Source organism: Lampris incognitus, chromosome 7 (genome assembly GCF_029633865.1).
Source record: "Lampris incognitus isolate fLamInc1 chromosome 7, fLamInc1.hap2, whole genome shotgun sequence".
Classification (NCBI taxonomy): Eukaryota; Metazoa; Chordata; class Actinopteri; order Lampriformes; family Lampridae; genus Lampris; species Lampris incognitus.
Genome location: NC_079217.1, coordinates 68751001 through 68769221, shown reverse-complemented (window position 1 = coordinate 68769221; position 18221 = coordinate 68751001). Strand labels below are relative to the sequence as shown.

General features: G+C 46.2%; 1 protein-coding gene across 1 annotated transcript in view; it reads right to left on the bottom strand.

The window, feature by feature from the left end:
• The window catches only part of nyap2a (neuronal tyrosine-phosphorylated phosphoinositide-3-kinase adaptor 2a), a 94644-nt gene that overhangs the window by 47335 nt on the left and 29088 nt on the right, over nt 1–18221 (bottom strand). The window contains exon 2 of the mRNA XM_056282943.1: nt 12884–13171. Within this exon, the coding sequence (XP_056138918.1) occupies nt 12884–13171 (288 nt within the window). The remainder of the gene's footprint in view (nt 1–12883; nt 13172–18221) is intronic.

Here is an 18221-nt window from a genome sequence, read left to right as displayed (position 1 = left end):
CGACCGCTGGTCGACACATAGTTTAGACACACATCCCACAAACAAGACGAACAACGCACCGTACACAATACACTTTATTCTTGCGTTTTTCTTTGTTTAATGCTGTTAATAAAGCCGCCCTCCCGGCGGCTAAAGATTCCGCTGCCTCTGAACTGCCTCTTTTGGTTCCGCTCCGGCCGCTGCCATAACAGTATAAATCAATCCTTGGGTACATATCTGAAGATTGTTGCGTTATTGTGTATTTATTGTATGTTAAGTACAATGTTACAGTGCTACAATTTCATGCAGCAGACGATTTTATCCAAAGCGACATACATCCGAGAGTTAATACAACACAACCAAAGATCTGGTTATGGGACAACAATTCAAGTAAGAGCCAAAAAACTAAGTTCAAGTCCAGTAGGACATACGTGTCAACAGGCAGTGCACAAAGGCAATGCATAGGGTACATAGAAGCAATGTTTTGTGTGTGTATTTTTATGAATACCATCAGGTGTGGGAGGTGTCTGCGAAAGAGCTGGGTCTTTAGCTTCTTCTTAAAGATGGCGAGGGACGGGGGGCGCTGGTGAGCAGTAACATGTGAGGACGTCTTTAGATTGAGCTCCTGATCAGGGCGAACTTTTCATTAATATTTTAACTTTTCAGATCAAAAACAGATAAATTAGGTTTAACACACACGATACTTTACCGCTAGCACACCGGACTCACAACCCTGTACTTGCATATCGATCATCTAGAAGACGCGATGGGCAAAAACAAATCCAGCAGTGACCAGGCCGCTAAAGCCTCGGGCTCTGTGAAAGCCCCGGACGAGGAGTCTGCAGACCTATCTGGGGTGATGGCTGCCATCGCGAGCAGTGAGAGCAAGATCTTGGCACGGATCGATTCATTCACAGAGGATCTGAATGCAAAAATAGACGCTATAAAGGCCGGCATGGCGAAACAAGAGACCCGTCTGAAAGACGTGGAGGACGGCCTGAACACATACTCAGACAAGACCACGAAAATGGAGGAGGACATCGGCCAGCTAAAATCTGAAGTCGCTATGCTACGCCAGAAGGTAGACGGTCTGGAGGGGCGACAACGCCGGTGTAATGCAGGTATTGTCGGGATAAAGGAGGGATTGGAGACCAGCGGAGGAGGCCAGCAGCCTACCGTTACCATCGCTACACTACTGCAGGAGTTACTGGGCCTCAGCTTCACCCCGACCCTAGACTGGGCTCACCGCGGCCTGCGGCACTCCACCAACAAAGGAGAACCCCCCAGGATCATCGTGGTGGAGTTTCACTATTTCTCAGAGAGGGAGGAGGTTTTCCGCAAAGCTGCCCGTTCAGCTCCGTTGAGCCTGCACGGCAAGAGAGGGAGCATCTTCCCGGATTACACCGCGGCAGTGGCGAAGAAGAGAGCGGCCTTCTCCGAAGCTAAACGGCTCCTCCGGAGCTGCCAGGGCGTCAAGTTCGGGATCCAGTTCCCGGCGGTGCTTCGTATCACTTCATCGTCCGGGCAAGAAAAGCGGTTCGAAGACCCATCTAAGGTGATGGGTTATATCAGGGAGAATCTAAAGCCTCAGGACAATGTACAGTAAGATGTTGATAAACTCCAATATATTTGTGGATTTGTTGGGAATCACCTTCGTGTTCCTCGTCCCCGGGTCCGTTGATGTGAAGAAAACAGCCACCACGTTTTAGGGGATTAAAATGATTTTATTGAGTACAGATCTGGAGACACACTGCCAATCTGTCGTGTGTGTCTGACTTTCTTTGTGTGTGAGCTTCTTTATATGCTAAACCTCCCTTGTTCATTCATCACACATGACCTTGATTTTCCTGTCCACTATGTTTGGTCAATGCTCCCTTTCATGGTTGAGCTTTAGCGATCTCTAGGGAATTAGTAGATCAGCCTGGGTCCTCAAGGCTCTGTTTTTGTTTGGTAGCTAGTAGGCAGGGACTTTTTCTTTTCTTTTCTCTTTTCGTTTTTAGAAAAAATGTTTGACACTCAGAATACAGGTTATCTTCGTTTTTTGAGCTGGAATATAAAGGGAATTCACAATCCAGTAAAGCGTAGTAGGGTTTTTGTACATTTAAAATCTTTGAGAGCTGATGTCATGTTCTTACAGGAAACCCACCTTCGGTCAAGTGAAGACACAAAACTAAAAAAAAAAGCTTGGATAGGACAAATTTTCTGTTCCAGGAATGAGAACAGAACGCGGGGCACGGCCATCTTGATCAGGAAGGGTATCCCATTCGTTCCACTACTGACTATTTCTGACCCCAGGGGAAGGTATGTGATAGTGACGGGTAACCTGTATGGTACACTTGTGGCACTGGCAAATGTATATGGACCAAACTGGGATGACCCACTTTTTTTCTCTAGTTTCATAGCAGCCCTCCCAGACTTAAATAATTACCGATTAATATTGGGGGGAGATTTTAATTGTGTATTACATCCATATTTGGACAGATCAAACCCAAGACCTAATAGTAAAGTTTCGAAGGCAGGTGCTGTTATCCATTCATTTATGGAATCCTACTCTCTTTTTGATCCCTGGAGAAGAAACAACCCAACTACTAAACAATACCCCTCCCCCCCCCCCCCCCCAAGTGCTCCATTCTTACTCAAGGATTGATTTTTTTCTCCTGGATAGTAGGGTCCTTCCTATGGTTAGGGGGAGCCAATATAATAGTATTGTTATTTCGGATCATAGTCCTGCACATCTAGATATAGGTTTCATAGACTGCCCTAAACCCCAACGCACCTGGCGATTTGATCCTCTATTGCTGTCCAGGGACTCCTTTAAAAATGTTCTCTCCCAGCAGATAGATATCTTTATGGAATTCAACCATACTCCGGATATGCCACTAACTATTGTTTGGGAGGCTCTCAAAGCCTACCTTAGAGGCCAAATAATCTCATACACAGCACATGAGAGAAAGAAACATAAACAACGTCTAACAGAACTGTCCCATAGTATAGCGGAAGTGGACCGTTCATATGCCGATTCCCCAACACCTGAACTTTATAAGAAAAAATTATTATTAAAAACAGAATTCGACAATCTCTCCATTAAACAAACAGAACAATTATTCTTTAAATCAAAACAGACATTTTATGAGCATGGAGAGAAAGCTGGAAAACTATTAGCCCACCAGGTTAGACAGCCCATAGCCGCTAACACTATTTCTGAAATTTGTACAGCAGCTGGGGTAAAGACTGCCGACCCTGACACCATCAATAACCAGTTTAAACAATTTTATATTACCCTTTATAGTTCAAAACCGCCCAGCGACTTGTTGCATATTTCAACTTTTTTAGACGGTCTGACCACACCAAAGATTGCGCTTGAAGACAGAGCACAGATAGACAGAGAGATATCAACAGAGGAAGTGATACAAGCAATTAAATCCATGCAGAGCAACAAAGCACCAGGTCCGGATGGTTTCACAATTGAAATGTATAAAGAATTTGCTACCAAGTTGGCACCAGTACTTAACCTGATGTATCAGGAAATTTTTAACCAACAGACATTGCCCCAAACTATGATGCAGGCAATCATATCAGTGTTACTTAAAAAAGAAAAAGATCCCCTAATGTGTGGCTCCTACCGTCCTGTAAGCTTGTTGAATTGCGACTACAAAATCCTTACAAAAATCTTGGCCACCCGTATTGAAACTGTTGTCCCAACGGTTGTTAACCCTGATCAAACTGGTTTTATACCAGGCAGGCAGTCATTCTATACCATGCGCCGCCTATTTAATGTACTGTACACACCACATTCCGTAGAACAGACAGAAGTAGTGATTTCTTTAGATGCTGAAAAGGCATTTGACCGCATCAAATGGCAATATCTATTTGCTGTTCTAGAAAGGTTTGGCTTTGGTTTCGCATTCCTAGCATGGGTAAAAATATTGTATTGCTCACCGACAGCCGCAGTGCGGACGAATAATATTATTTCTGATTATTTTTCACTCCATAGGGGCTGCAGACAGGGCTGCAGCCTCTCTCCTTACTTGTTGGATTTGGCAATTGAGCCACTCGCTATAGCTCTTAGGGCAGAGGATGGCATTAAAGGTATCTCACGAGGTGGTAAATTGCATAAGGTATCACTTTATGCATATGACCTGTTGTTATATATATATCCAACCCAATAGAATCTATACCAAGACTATTACTTACCCTGGATAACTTTCGTCGCCTGTCAGGTTATAAGATAAACTATTCAAAGAGCTTGCTTTTTCCGATTAACCACACTGATAGAGACTACTCTAGCTTTCCATTCAAACTTGAACATAATGTATTTGTCACCCATACAATGGGGAGGTTATATAACCATAACTTTAAAACACTAATAGAACGAACAAAACAAGATTTTAAAAAGTGGTCAACGCTACCAATTTCATTAGCGGGCCGCATTAATATAGTTAAATGACAGTCTTACCCAGATTTCTCTGTCTTTTTCAAATGATTCCCATATTCATACCTAAGACAACTTTTCAACAATTAGATAGATTAATTTCATCATTCATCTGGAACAATTCAAAGCCCAGGATGAAGAAAATATACTTGAGGTCCCAAAGGAGACAGGGGGATTAGGTTTGCCTAACTTTGTTACTACTGGGCTGTGAACATTGTAAAACTTTTACATTGGGCATTTACATATGAGAATCAACAGGGTACAGATTGGGTTCACATGGAACTCTTATCCAATCCTTTACCGATATTCACCTCTCCACTACCACATAATCATAACATACAAATAACAAACCCAGTGGTTAAAGCTTCACTTAGGATATGGCTCCAGTTTAGGAGGCACTTTGGATTAAAGCATGCTAGCAGTCTTTTTCCAGTAGCAAATAATCAATTCTTCTTGCCATCTGTGTTAGATAACACATTTCAACTTTGGCATAGAAATGGACTGGTGTTCTTCTGTGATCTATTTAAAGATGGAACATTCGCCTCATTTGAAACACTTACCAAAGACCATAACATACCCAGATCCCATTTTTTAGATACCTTCAAATCCGTAGTTTTGCCAAGAAAGTGTTTCCCTCATTTCCGTATCTGCCAACCAGGAGCCAATTAGATGTTATTCTAGAGAAGGATCCCTTTGGGAAAAAACGGGTCTCTATAATTTACACACTGATACAGGGATTGAAACAGATATCCTTGGACAAAACAAAAACTGCATGGGAGAGAGATTTGGGTGTAGAGCTTTCTGAAGAGGCATGGCGGGACAGCTTAACTCGTATTCATACGTCTTCATTGTGTATACGACATGGGTTAATTCAGTTTAAGGTGCTTCACCGTCTTCACTACCCGGGGGGACAAGCTTACCAGAATCTTTCCCACCACAGACCCTAGCTGTCCGAGGTGCAGTCATAGTCCAGCCTCGGTGTGACACATGTTCTGGGCATGCCCCTCCCTCAACAGTAATTGGGGATAGATATTTAATGTATTCTCACATATCTGTAAACAGACCATAAACCCCGATTTTCACACAGCCGTCTTTGGCATACCACCCCCTAACTGCAAGGTCACAACTTTGCAGGCAAATGCTCTAGCATTTGCCTCACTACTAGCACGCAGACTTATCCTATTTAACTGGAAGTCAAATAAAGCGCCATCATTTTTTGCAGTGGTTGAGGGAGGTGCTGTCCTTTCTACCTTTAGAAAAGCTCCGATATAAAATATGTAAAACCCGCAAAAACTTTACTTTGACCTGGAGTCCTTTCATAGACTTTATTGAAGGGTTTCCCTTTTATTGAATGTACTTTTTATTTACCTGGTTGTAACGAAAATACTTATAGATATATGTGTACAACTTTATATTGTCTTCAAAAATATGGTTATTATGTAGAATTGGAATAAGAAATCCCTGCGTAGTCCTTATTTTTTTAGCCTTGGGGGGGAGGGGGGATTCCTGCACGTTTATTTTTGTTGTTGTTGTTGTTGTTGTTCGTGTGCTTTGTATATCTGTTCCAAAAAAACTTGGAAATTGGAAAATAAAGTTTATAAAAAAAATTTAAAAAAAAGATGGCGAGGGACTCAGCGGACCGAGTGGAGTTTGGTGACTCGTTCCACCACCAGGGAACTACAGAAGAGAAGAGTCTAGCTAGTGAGTACACTGAGTGAGCTATGAAACCAGAGTCAAATTCCATGTAGTGCTAACATACATGGCCAATAAATCTGATTCTGATTCTATAGGTTTAGCCTAGATTTACTTGAAATCCGTTTAAAATATGACTAATCCCTGGAATATAATCACTAGCTGCTGGCCCATCACCTCTCTGGGTGGTTTCATGCTTGTTTACATTTGGAAGCTTGTGCCTCTAATGCCTGCTTCCTTTTATCTTGTATTATTTCAGCCCTTCTATTTTTGGACATTGTCCATGGCTTTTGTTGGCCATATCACTGCTGAACGCTATGCTGGATTAGTCTAGATTGTTAGCACGTCTTAACTTGGTTGTGATCGGCTAGTGAACCTAGTCCCGGAACTTACGAGACTGCGAATGACAAGCACACAGGACCTGTCGTGGATTCTTTGACGGTCCACCGGCCCACCTATGCGGCGGCCCAGCGGGATTTGTGCCGGTATGCCCGATGACCAGTACACCAGTGTGTGATGGTTTACGGTACACATCAACTTTCAAATGCTCCTCAGCACCAATAGAGATTTCAGTTTATGAAGGCTAACCTGTCATTGTTCACGTCCTCCCTGAGGAACTTGATGTAGTTGTCCACCAAGTTGATGTGGTCAGTGAAATGTGGTATGTCCTGTGATTTAATTTGAACCCAGGTGTCGTCCACATACCTAAAGCAATGGCTATATGGTGTCCCAAGATAGGACATCGACCCTCTTTTCTACTTTCTCTATATACAGGTTGGCAACTATAGGTGAAACTGGGAAACCCATAGCACAGCTATGTTTCTGCTAATAGTACTTCCTCATGTAAGTGAAGTACATAGACTGAAGACACAGCTTCAGGAACAGACACAGTTGGTCGGGGTTAAGGGTTGTGCAATTGCCAAGAGTCGGGTCATCTTGTAATTTCATACGGACTACCTTCACCGCTTCAGTAACAGGAACGCATGTGAAGAGGGACGTATCATAAGAGATCGTCGTTTCATCCTTCTCCATGATGACGTCCCTCATCTTGTCCACAAAATCCATAATGTTCTGGATTTGGTGTTCAGTAGCGCCTACCAACGGGTAAAGGATACATGCCAGAAAGTTAGAGATGCTATAAGTCTCTGAGTTAATCATACAAACAATAGTCTGTGATAACACATTCTGTTCATGTGTCTTCAGTAAACCATACATACAGATGAGGTGTAGCTATCCCTGGGTGTAAGCTATGATACAAAACTCGGTCAATAGCTTTGTCCAGTTCTAACAGCTTGAGGTAATCAACACCTTTCACTTGTAATCACTACCTGGATTTTGTTTCAGGGTACGTCATAAGTACTTATGGCACTAGCTAACATCGTAACTCTCATGATAGTCTATCTGGTTTAATAAAACAGTTCACCTATCTTTGTCTGCCAGAAGGATGATGATGATGATGTCATGACAGAGTGGTTGGGGCAGCGCCCATGAGCTATTTTTAGCCCTTTTCGAGCGGAAGTGGAAGCTTCGCAGCCAACGGAAGTCAGACATCAGATGCACAAGACTACATTAGAAGTAAGCAGTTTGTTGTAATTTTCTTCGTTTTTTGCGTAATTTAATATTATCAGATATACGGCAGCATATACGTGAGTTGGTGTTGTAAACACAGCGGACACTGCCCCGCATGTTGCTGAGGCACACCGAAACTTTTGTCCGAAGTTGCTCTATTATCGGGTCCATGATGTGGATGGATTTCTGAATCCGTGACTGTTAGCATGTCCACGAGCAGGGCTTGCCTTGGCATGACAGCAAAATTTAGCCCCTTTGCAAGGACGTCTTTGTCTGTCTGGGTGGATTGTCTGTTGGTCAGATTCATCGCCCAATTGTTCACATCCCCTGCCGGTCTGGCATCGTCTCTGCCTGCCATCGAGGGAACAGTTTAATGCCTGCCGATGACTCCGGTGTGTAGGACGTAGTTTGAATGTATTTTGCTTCCTGAATTTTGACTTTCCGTGCTGTGCTAGACGAGCCTTCTCTGTGACCTCAATCACCAGTGGGAATGTCGTCTCATCTAGACGCGATGTTAGTCTCTGTCCAATCAGCCCCTCTTTGGCTTTCAAGACGTTGAAATTTGCTTGTCTCACCCTTTCATTCAACATATGATTCTATACCTGCTGGAGGATCTTGCTAGCTTGGTGGTTCTTGGAACAAGATTTCATTTGCAGGCTCCTTGGTGTAATCCCACTCTTTCTTCACTTGAGGTCAAGTAGTTTTTGTAGTCCACCATCTTATGCACCACTTGCGCTTACTCATGTATAAGTTTAAGGCAATTCTCACCAAAACTGTTTATAAGGTTGGGGATCCTTGCAGTCAGCTGAGAACTGACCAATTCACTTAGAATCAGAATCATGTTTATTGGCCATGTAGGTTTGCACAAACATGGAATTTGACTCCCGTTTCATGGCTCTCTTAGTGTACTTAAAATAGAATAGCAACACTACAACACATCAATCTTCAGATATACACAAGGATTGACTCTACACAGGCAAAATAAGAAGTGTTAAGGTGCAATGGTGCAGAGAATATATCAAAGGTGCCGAAAGAGATGTTTGCATGTTATTTACATATACATACCTGAGGTAGCTGGACAGGACAGAGCGTACCGGTGTATGTACAGTGTATAGTACAGCATATACAAAATGGTTGGATTTATTGAAAGTTTTAAGTGTTCATTTGAATCACAGCTCACAGAAAGAAACTGTATAGCTGGTTGTTTTGGGTTACAGTGCTCTTTAGCGCCTACCAGAGGGGAGGAGTTGGAACAGGTTGTGACCAGTGTGTGATGGGTCTGCAGTGATGTTGCCTGCCCGTTTCCTGAGTCTGGAGGTGTATAAGTCCTGAATGGAGGGCAGGTTGGCACCATTGATTTTATCTGCAGACTTAACTGTCCATTGTACTCTGTCCACATCCTGTGTGGTGGCCAAACCAAACCAGACAGTAATGGATGTGCAGACGACAGACTCGATTATTGCGGTGTAGAACTGAATCAACAGTTCCTGAGGCAAGTTGAATTTCTTGAGCTGGCAGAGAAGGTACATCCTCTGCTGGGCCTTTTTGAGGACTATGTCTATGCTGAATGCCCATCTTAGGTTCTGGGAGATTTTGGAACCTAGAAATATGTAGGTTTTCACACTGTGTTGTTGAGTATAGTTGGGGGGGGGGCAGTATGTAGACTCGTCACAATCCCGGATAAGATCAATGATGGTTGTGTCGTCCAAAAACTTCAGGAGTTTAACAGACGGGTCACCTGAGGTGCAGTCATTTCTGTAGAGGAAGACAAGTAGAGGGGAGAGCACACACCCCTGGGGGGCGCCAGTGCTGATTGTCCAGGTGCTGGATATGATTTTCCCCACTCTCACCAGCTGCCTCCTGTCTGTCAGGAGGTTTTTACTCCACTGGCAGATGGGGGCTGGTTCAGTGAGCTGGGTGAGTTTGGAGTGAAGGATATCTGTGATGATGGTGTTGAACGCTGAGCTGAAGTCCACAAATAGGAACCTTGCGTATGTCCCTGGGGAGTCGAGGTGTTGGAAGATGTACCGCAATCCCATGTTGACTGCATTGTCCACTGACCCGTTTGCTCAGTAGGCAAACTGCAGGGGGCCTGTGATTTCCTTCAGGTGGGCCAACACCACTCTCTTGAAGGATTTCATGACCACAGACATTAGGGCAATGGGCCAATAGTCATTTAATCCTGTGATACGGGGTTTCTTGACAACTGGAATGATAGTAGAGCTCTTGAAGCAGGAGGGGACTTCCCACAGCCCCATTTATCTATTGAAGATCAGTGTGAAAATGGGGGCCAGCTGGAAAGCACAAACTCTAAGACAGGAGGGTGACATGCCATTTGGGTCTGATGGCTTCCTGGCCTTCTGTCTCTGGAAGAGCTGGTACATGTCCTCAACACAAATCCTGAGTGTGGTTGGGGGTTTGGTGGGGAGAGGGGCTGGCAGGGAGGACATTTGGTTGTGCATTGTGGCTTGAGAGGGTGAGAGGTGTGAAAGTTTGCTTTTCAAACCTGCAGTAAAATCCATTTAGGTCATCAGCCAGTTGATGGTTCCCTGCAGTGTGTGGGGATGGTCTCCTGTAGTTCGTAATGTCTTTCAAACCACTCCAGACTGATGATGGGTCATTGGCAGAAAACCTGTTCTTCAACTTTGTGCCACTCTGATCTCCTTTGTGAGTGTATTTCTGGCTTAGTTGTACCTGATCCTATCTCCACTCATGTAGGCTTCTTCTTTGGCCTGGCAAAAGTGCCTGAGTTTATCTGTGAACCAGGGCTTATTGTTGTTAAAGGTAGAGAAGGTTTTGGTGGGCACACACGTCCTCACAAAAGCTGATGTAAGATGTCACAGTGTCAGTAAGTTCATCCAGGTCTGTAGATGCAGCCTCAAAAACGCTCCAGTCAGTGCAATCAAGGCAGACGTGGAGCACTCATTTGTCCATTTCCTCCCAGTTTTAACCACAGGCTTTGCAGATTTTAGTTTCTGCCTGTAGGTTGGGATGAGATGAATCAGACAGTGATCAGAGAGTCCCAGGGCTGCACAGGGGACAGAGCGATAGACGTCCTTTAATATTGTGTAGCAATGATCCAGAATGTTTTTGTCTCTGGTGGGACATTTAACATGCTGTCTGTATTTTGGCAGCTTGTGGCTGAGGTTTGCTCTGTTAAAATCCCCAAGGATAATGAGTAGGGAGTCTGGATATTTGTGCTCCATGTTTGTAATTTGATCAGCAGGTGTTTTAACGCCTCTTTAACACAGACCTGTGGTGGATATAGACACCGACCACAATAAATGATGAAAATTCCCGTGGTGAATAGAATGGTTTACAGTCGATGAAAAAGGTCTCTAAGTGAGGGCTGCATGATTTCTTCAACACTGTGACATCCGTACACCAACCTTCGTTTATGTAGAAGCATATGCTGCCACCCCGCTTTTTTCCAGATAGCGCCATATCGCGGCCCGCCCGGAGGAGTTGGAACTGCGGCAGATGAAGTGTACTGTCCGTGATATGCTCACTATGCCAGGTTTCAGTGAGACACAGGACGGCAGATCTGGAAAAGTCCGAGTTTTTTTTTCTGCTTAGGAGTAGCAGTTCGTCCATCTTGGTGGCCAGAGAGCGGACATTGGTCAGGTGGACTGACGGGAGCGTGGTTCTAAATCCCTGCTGTCGCCATTTCACGAGCGCTCCGCTGTCTTCTTCCGCCGGTGTCTTCATTGTGGTCCACACAGTGCTGCAGCAAAAGAAGACCTCGGCAAGACGTCCGTGAAAATGTTCAATTAAAGTCGGTAGAAAAGTCTGTTGGGTTTGTCCAGCGGACAGGAGGAGACTGAAAAGTTCTCCCCTGCTGCATGTGATCAGTGAGGGGCGCTAGAAACTAAGCAAATAAACCAAAATAGGAAAAGTGCAAGAGAGCGCAGAACCGAGGCTACTGTCTTCGGAGCCTTCTTGATGACAAAGAGAATGATGAAACTTTTTCCCACCAAACTTTGTTTCCAGATGAATTGATCAAACGTTTCTGGGATTTCTACACTTGGATTATTTATTTTTTTTTTAAGATTTGTTTTGTTTGGTGTTTTGCCTTTATTAGACAGTGCAATGAAAAGGTAGATGGTATTTTTTCTTTCCCCCCCTCCCCCCTTTTCCTCCCCAATTGTACTTGGCCAATTACCCCACTCTTCCGAGCCATCCCGGTCGCCGCTCCACCCCCTCTGCTGATCTGGGGAGGACTGCAGACTACCACATGACTCCTCCCATACATGTGGAGTCACCAGCCGCTTCTTTTCACCTGACAGTGAGGAGTTTCACCAGGGGGACGTAGCGCGTGGGAGGATCACACTATTCCCCCAAGTTCCCCCTCCCCCCTGAACAGACGCCCCGACCGACCAGAGGAGGCGCTGGTGCAGTGAGCAGGACACATACCCACATCCGGCTTCCCACCCGAGGACACGGCCGATTGTGTCTGTAGGGACACCTGACCAAATCGCAGGTAACACGGAGATTCGAACCGGCGATCCCTGTGTTGGTAGGCAACAGAATAGACCGCTACGCTACATGGGCGCCTCAAAAGGTAGATAGGATATGAGGGCGAGAGAGAGGGTATGACGTGCAACAAAGGTCGTCGGCTGGATTAGAACTGGTGACGTTGTGACCACGTGGTATGTGCTCTAACAGCTCAGCTATGTGGACGCTCAGTACCTGGATATTTGAGCATGCATCGAGACGTTTTTCTGAAGTGGTAAGAAAACCAATTTCTCAGACATTTTACTTTTCTGAACAAGTGCTTTCCCAGAGACTTGGTGTACAGTGACAGGGTGCCTTACAGAAGGACCTCTCACCGCAAGCCCTGTCTCCTGCTGCACACTGGTTAGGGTTGTTTTACCTGACACATTTCTCAAAACGTGTCCTGTTCTCCAATGACTGCCTCAGACCTCATTTTATGTCAAAGTATTGCCTATTGTAAATGCCAAATCATCATAACCTCGTTTCAGTATGTTATATCATACTTTTTAGTCAGCAGAAAAGTGGATGAATGAATCTAAAGATAAAAGTATGGGCACCAAGGTATAGGGGACATCAGGCCACATGGGGAGTGTGATGATTATTGGTTGTGGCTTCATGATTTGAAATGTTAGCTGAGGAATTTAATGGATGTGGGTACTTACCTAGTTAGGTGCATTAACTGAGTGGACTGACTCACCCTCAGCCTGGTTCTCTAGCTCTCTGGGAGACTTGGTGGTCCCCAAACCTCCATCGACTGCCTCAGAGCTGCTGCTGAGTTTGGTGTTGGGGTCTCTCTTGGGTTTAGGAGGGGGCTGTTTTCGAGAGTTTAGGTTGGTGTCCTCATCTCCGCCTCCCACTGAGTGGAGTGACTGGGAGCGCACAGTGAACCCCTGGGCACAGGTGGGAGGAAGTCGATCCTGGGGGGCCGGCATTGTCATAAAACCCATCCTGAAATGTTTCCCAGAGTAGGAACCCTCCGCTGTCCTGGCAATGTTATCACCAATTCTGCTACAAAACACAGATAAACAGAGCATCACACTAACAGCTTTTAACAATATTACAAACACAGATGAACTACTGACCCTAGCACAGTCTACCCACGGAGCTGCATGAAGAATAGAGCCTGATGGCTAGGGTTGGGCATTGAGAACCGGTTCCCAAATCCGATTCCAAAGGAATCATTAAGAAATTCTAATGTGGATTCTGCCGGCATGCAGCTTCCGTAGTTCTCGCCTCCGCAGGTTAAATGTGCGCCATCATGGACCAGAGCAAGCGGCGGTGGAAAGTGTGGCTCCATTTTGCCTTGAAAAGGGAAGTCGTGGCACAGTGCAACACCTGTGGCAACATTACGTTATGCAAGGGAGGACGCACAACAAATATGGCGAAACACGTTCGCCTGCACGGTGTCCAGATTAACCAGTGTACCGTGTCTGACACGTTGCGCCGGTCTGCATGTCCTGCCTTGGAGTCGTCAGCAAGCAATGTATACCTATATACTGTATGCGAACACTGAAATGTGTTTCTTCTGCGCTGGGCGCCGGCGTGTGTATGCAGCCCGAGAAGGCAGATATGCTCACGTTTGTAAACCATAACCGTTTCTAACTGAAGCAGTCGAGCACCTGGTAGTCCGGACCAGAGTGGGCCTGTGTCTTTACGTCTTCATCTTCATGTTGTTGCAAATGTAAATATAAGAATGAGACAGTCACATGAATGATCCGTTCTTAAATCAGAATGGTTTGTATAAAGTGTTTTTTTAAATACATTTTTCTTTTGTGAAAGCAGCATGTGACCAGTTTTGACCCCGCCTCTCAAAGAACCGGAATTGAGAATCGTTAATGACCGGAATCGAAAAGCAGAATCGGAATCAGAATCAGAATCGTTAAAAAATCCAAACAATGCCCAACCCTATTGATGGCCCAGTGGTTAGCATTGTGCCTCACAGTTATAAGGTCCTGGGTTCGAACCCCAGGCTGTCTCGGGTCCTTTCTGTGTGGAGTTCGCATGTTCTCTCGGTGTCTGCGTGGCTTTCCTCCAGGCGCTCCGGTTTCCTCCCACAATCAAAGACGTGTGTTAGGCTTCATACTCCTCCTACCTCTGTCCCTGACCCAAGCATGGCCAGGAGAACTCGAGATGCTGCACAGCGGCTGCCCACTGCTCCTAGCTACACAGCTGGATGACCAAGCATGGCCAGAAGAACTCGAGATGCTGCACAGCGGCTGCCCACTGCTCCTAGCTACACAGCTGGATGACCAAGCATGGCCAGAAGAACTCGAGATGATGAACAGCGGCTGCTCACTGCTCCGAGCTACACAGCTGGATGACCAAGCATGGCCAGAAGAACTCGAGATGCTGCACAGCGGCTGCCCACTGCTCCTAGCTACACAGCTGGATGACCAAGCATGGCCAGGAGAACTCGAGATGCATCACAGCGGCTGCCCACTGCTCCTAGCTACACAGCTGGATGACCAAGCATGGCCAGAAGAACTCGAGATGCTGCACAGCGGCTGCCCACTGCTCCTAGCTACACAGCTGGATGACCAAGCATGGCCAGGAGAACTCGAGACGTTGCACAGCGGCTGCCCACTGCTCCTAGCTACACAGCTGGATGACCAAGCATGGCCAGAAGAACTCGAGATGCTGCACAGCGGCTGCCCACTGCTCCTAGCTACACAGCTGGATGACCAAGCATGGCCAGAAGAACTCGAGATGCTGCACAGCGGCTGCCCACTGCTCCTAGCTACACAGCTGGATGACCAAGCATGGCCAGAAGAACTCGAGATGCTGCACAGCGGCTGCCCACTGCTCCTAGCTACACAGCTGGATGACCAAGCATGGCCAGAAGAACTCGAGATGCTGCACAGCGGCTGCCCACTGCTCCTAGCTACACAGCTGGATGACCAAGCATGGCCAGAAGAACTCGAGATGCTGCACAGCGGCTGCCCACTGCTCCTAGCTACACAGCTGGATGACCAAGCATGGCCAGGAGAACTCGAGATGCTGCACAGCGGCTGCCCACTGCTCCTAGCTACACAGCTGGATGACCAAGCATGGCCAGGAGAACTCGAGATGCTGCACAGCGGCTGCCTACTGCTCCTAGCTACACAGCTGGATGACCAAGCATGGCCAGGAGAACTCGAGATGCTGCACAGCGGCTGCCCACTGCTCCGAGCTACACAGCTGGATGACCAAGCATGGCCAGGAGAACTCGAGATGCTGCACAGCGGCTGCCCACTGCTCCGAGCTACACAGCTGGATGGGTTAAATGTAGAGGACTACGTTCCCCATGGGGATTAATGAAATAAATCTTAGAAATCCCATTCCAGGTAGAAATACAACAGCTGTTGTGCCATTGTTAACACACACACACACACGTTTGTTGTCAGCAGACGAAAATGTATTTTACTCTCAAAATATCATTTCCCTGACCTCAAAGCTCACAGCTAACCCAAACCCTAATTTCAGACCCTAATTCAAATGCCTAACAATAATACCAAACACAACCCAAACCGAAAACGTAACCCCTGGCCCAGAACATCGTTTTACCACGGGGTACCAGGAAAATGTCCCCAAATAGGTGGTTCAGAATTTGTCTATCCTTATGCAGACAGCTGGTCATTATGAGAGTAGAAAAACATAAAACAAATCTTGTGATATTGTCAATGTTATGCTCGCGCACCAGAACCCGACCCGTGTGGTGAAACCCAAGGCAGACAGACACAGGACGACGGTTCAAAACCCAAAGGCGGTTCTATTGGGGGAGGGGAATAACAACAAGGAGGGGAGATAACAAATACTGCCACTAAATGATAGCTGCAATAGAGTGGGGGGGGGGTGTATGTTGCAATAAACGCTCTGTCAGTGGGATGGGGGAATAAACTGTGTGTGGCGTCCAGCGGTTTGTGTGTGTATAACTACCATGTGTGAGTGTTCTTAGCCTATGTGTGGTGCGGTATGTAAATGACCAGGAGGTGTTGAATAATGTGCGTGCACCTGGCTAGCAAGTTCAGTCCGTGATCCAAAAGGGTGAGTCAGGGTCAGATCCGGGTCCAGAGCAGGTCTTAAGGAAATCCGAGGAGAGGGTCGTGGAAGGGTAAGGTGGAGTCCGGTGAAGACGAGGCTGAGGCTTGGAATTCACTGGGAGTCGCGGAGGAGGGTCGCAGGGTTCAGTACGTCGAAGCACGGAGAGGCGTTCTGGAAGGCTTCTTATGGGGAGCGAGGAGTGGCCGGATTGCTGCTGGCGTGCTTGATTGCTATTGGAGACACCTGGCGCTGGATTGTGACGATGAACACCTGATGCGGTGCAGCGCTCGTCTCGAGCGCTCGGATGTCTCCGGCATGTCAGAGCGCGCCGGGGAGGCGCTCCGAGACGGAGAGGGTGAGATCTCAGAGCGCGCCGGGGAGGCGCTCCGAGACGGAGAGGGTGAGACCTCAGAGCGCGCCGGGGAGGCGCTCCGAGACGGAGAGGGTGAGACCACAACAGTCCACAGCTAATCCTGACATGCATTGTTTCTCAGATGAGAACGAAAGGGAGAGGCAAAGTTTGACAGATACTGAGAGAGAGACAGAGAGAGAGAGAGAGAGAGAGAGAGAGAGAGAGAGAGAGAGAGAGAGAGAGAGAGAGAGAGAGAGAGAGAGAGAGAGAGAGAGAGAAAGACAGAGAGAGAGAGAGAGAGAGAGAGAGAGAGAGAGAGAGAGAGAGAGAGAGAGAGAGAGAGAGAGAGAGAGAGAGACAGAGAGAGAGAGACAGAGAGAGAGAGAGACAGAGAGAGACAGAGAGAGAGACAGAGAGAGACAAAGAGAGAGACAGAGAGAGAGACAGACAGAGAGAGAGACAGAGAGAGACAGACAGAGAGAGACAGAGAGAGACAGAGAGAGAGACAAAGAGAGAGACAGAGAGAGAGACAGAGAGAGAGAGAGACAGAGAGACAGAGAGAGAGACAAAGAGAGAGAGAGACAGAGAGAGAGAGACACAGAGAGACACAGAGAGAGATTTAAAAATGAGAAAAATTAATACAACGCAACCTTGCAAGTCAGACTTCATGATTTATATATATACATATACATACATACACACATATATGTGTGTGTGTGCGTGCGTGTGTGTGTGGATATATATATATCATAATACTTAGTTAATCTGTTCAGATCATTATTCATCTTTATATTTGCATTTTTGATCTTGACCTCATGTAGTAGCCCTGTACTGTTGGCTAACGTTAGCTGTTCTAACTAGCTTAGCTAGCTAGCCTGTCCTGTCTTATGCAATTTTTGTGAAGAAGAATTGTGACAGATGCAAACATTGTGGAGCGGATCCTGCAGGAATCTTTTCACCCTTTGTCCTATGAGGAAAAACTGGGAGTGAAGGCACAGGAGAGACCAAAGCCCCCACCCAGCTGGTGCAGAGAGTGGGCTCAGTAAGTTGGAGTGTTAAGTGTTCTAGGCATGACAAGGTGGAGGGGTAACGGGCAGTGTGCTAGCAAAGCGCGTGTGTTGCTGGCCTTGCGTGATGTGTAAGTGTGCTGCTGCAGCAGATGGGTGCTCTTCCAAGTCCTCAAGACGTGGATCTGAGGATCTCCGACATGTTGACAGATCTGTGAAGCTTCAGGAAGACTCAGAGCAGCATGCCAGTGCAGCCGTGCAGTCAAGTCTGTTAGGAAATGTGAGGCTTGATCAGGTGCGGATTTATGACAGCTTGATTACGACAACATGATTTATTTTGACAGCTGGCCCATCCATTCACAGATTCATAAAAAAAATCTTTATAATGCAATTTTTAAAGTTTAATTTTGATTAATAGCCTTGAATGTTACTTATTTTGTGTTTAACATTACTAGAGCCACACAATTAATAATATTAATTAGTGAAATATTCAAAACTTCCTAGTGTTTGTTAAGGTAATATTAGCGTTCTGAATTCTGACGCCAGTGTTGCTTAGGGCCTGCGCTGTGTGCTGCTATAGCAATGGCTAAGCAGATTTCACTAACCCGGTTTAAAAAAAAATACTCATTTGGAGGATGAATAGAGAGAGCAGCACCAGGGACAAGGACAATCACAG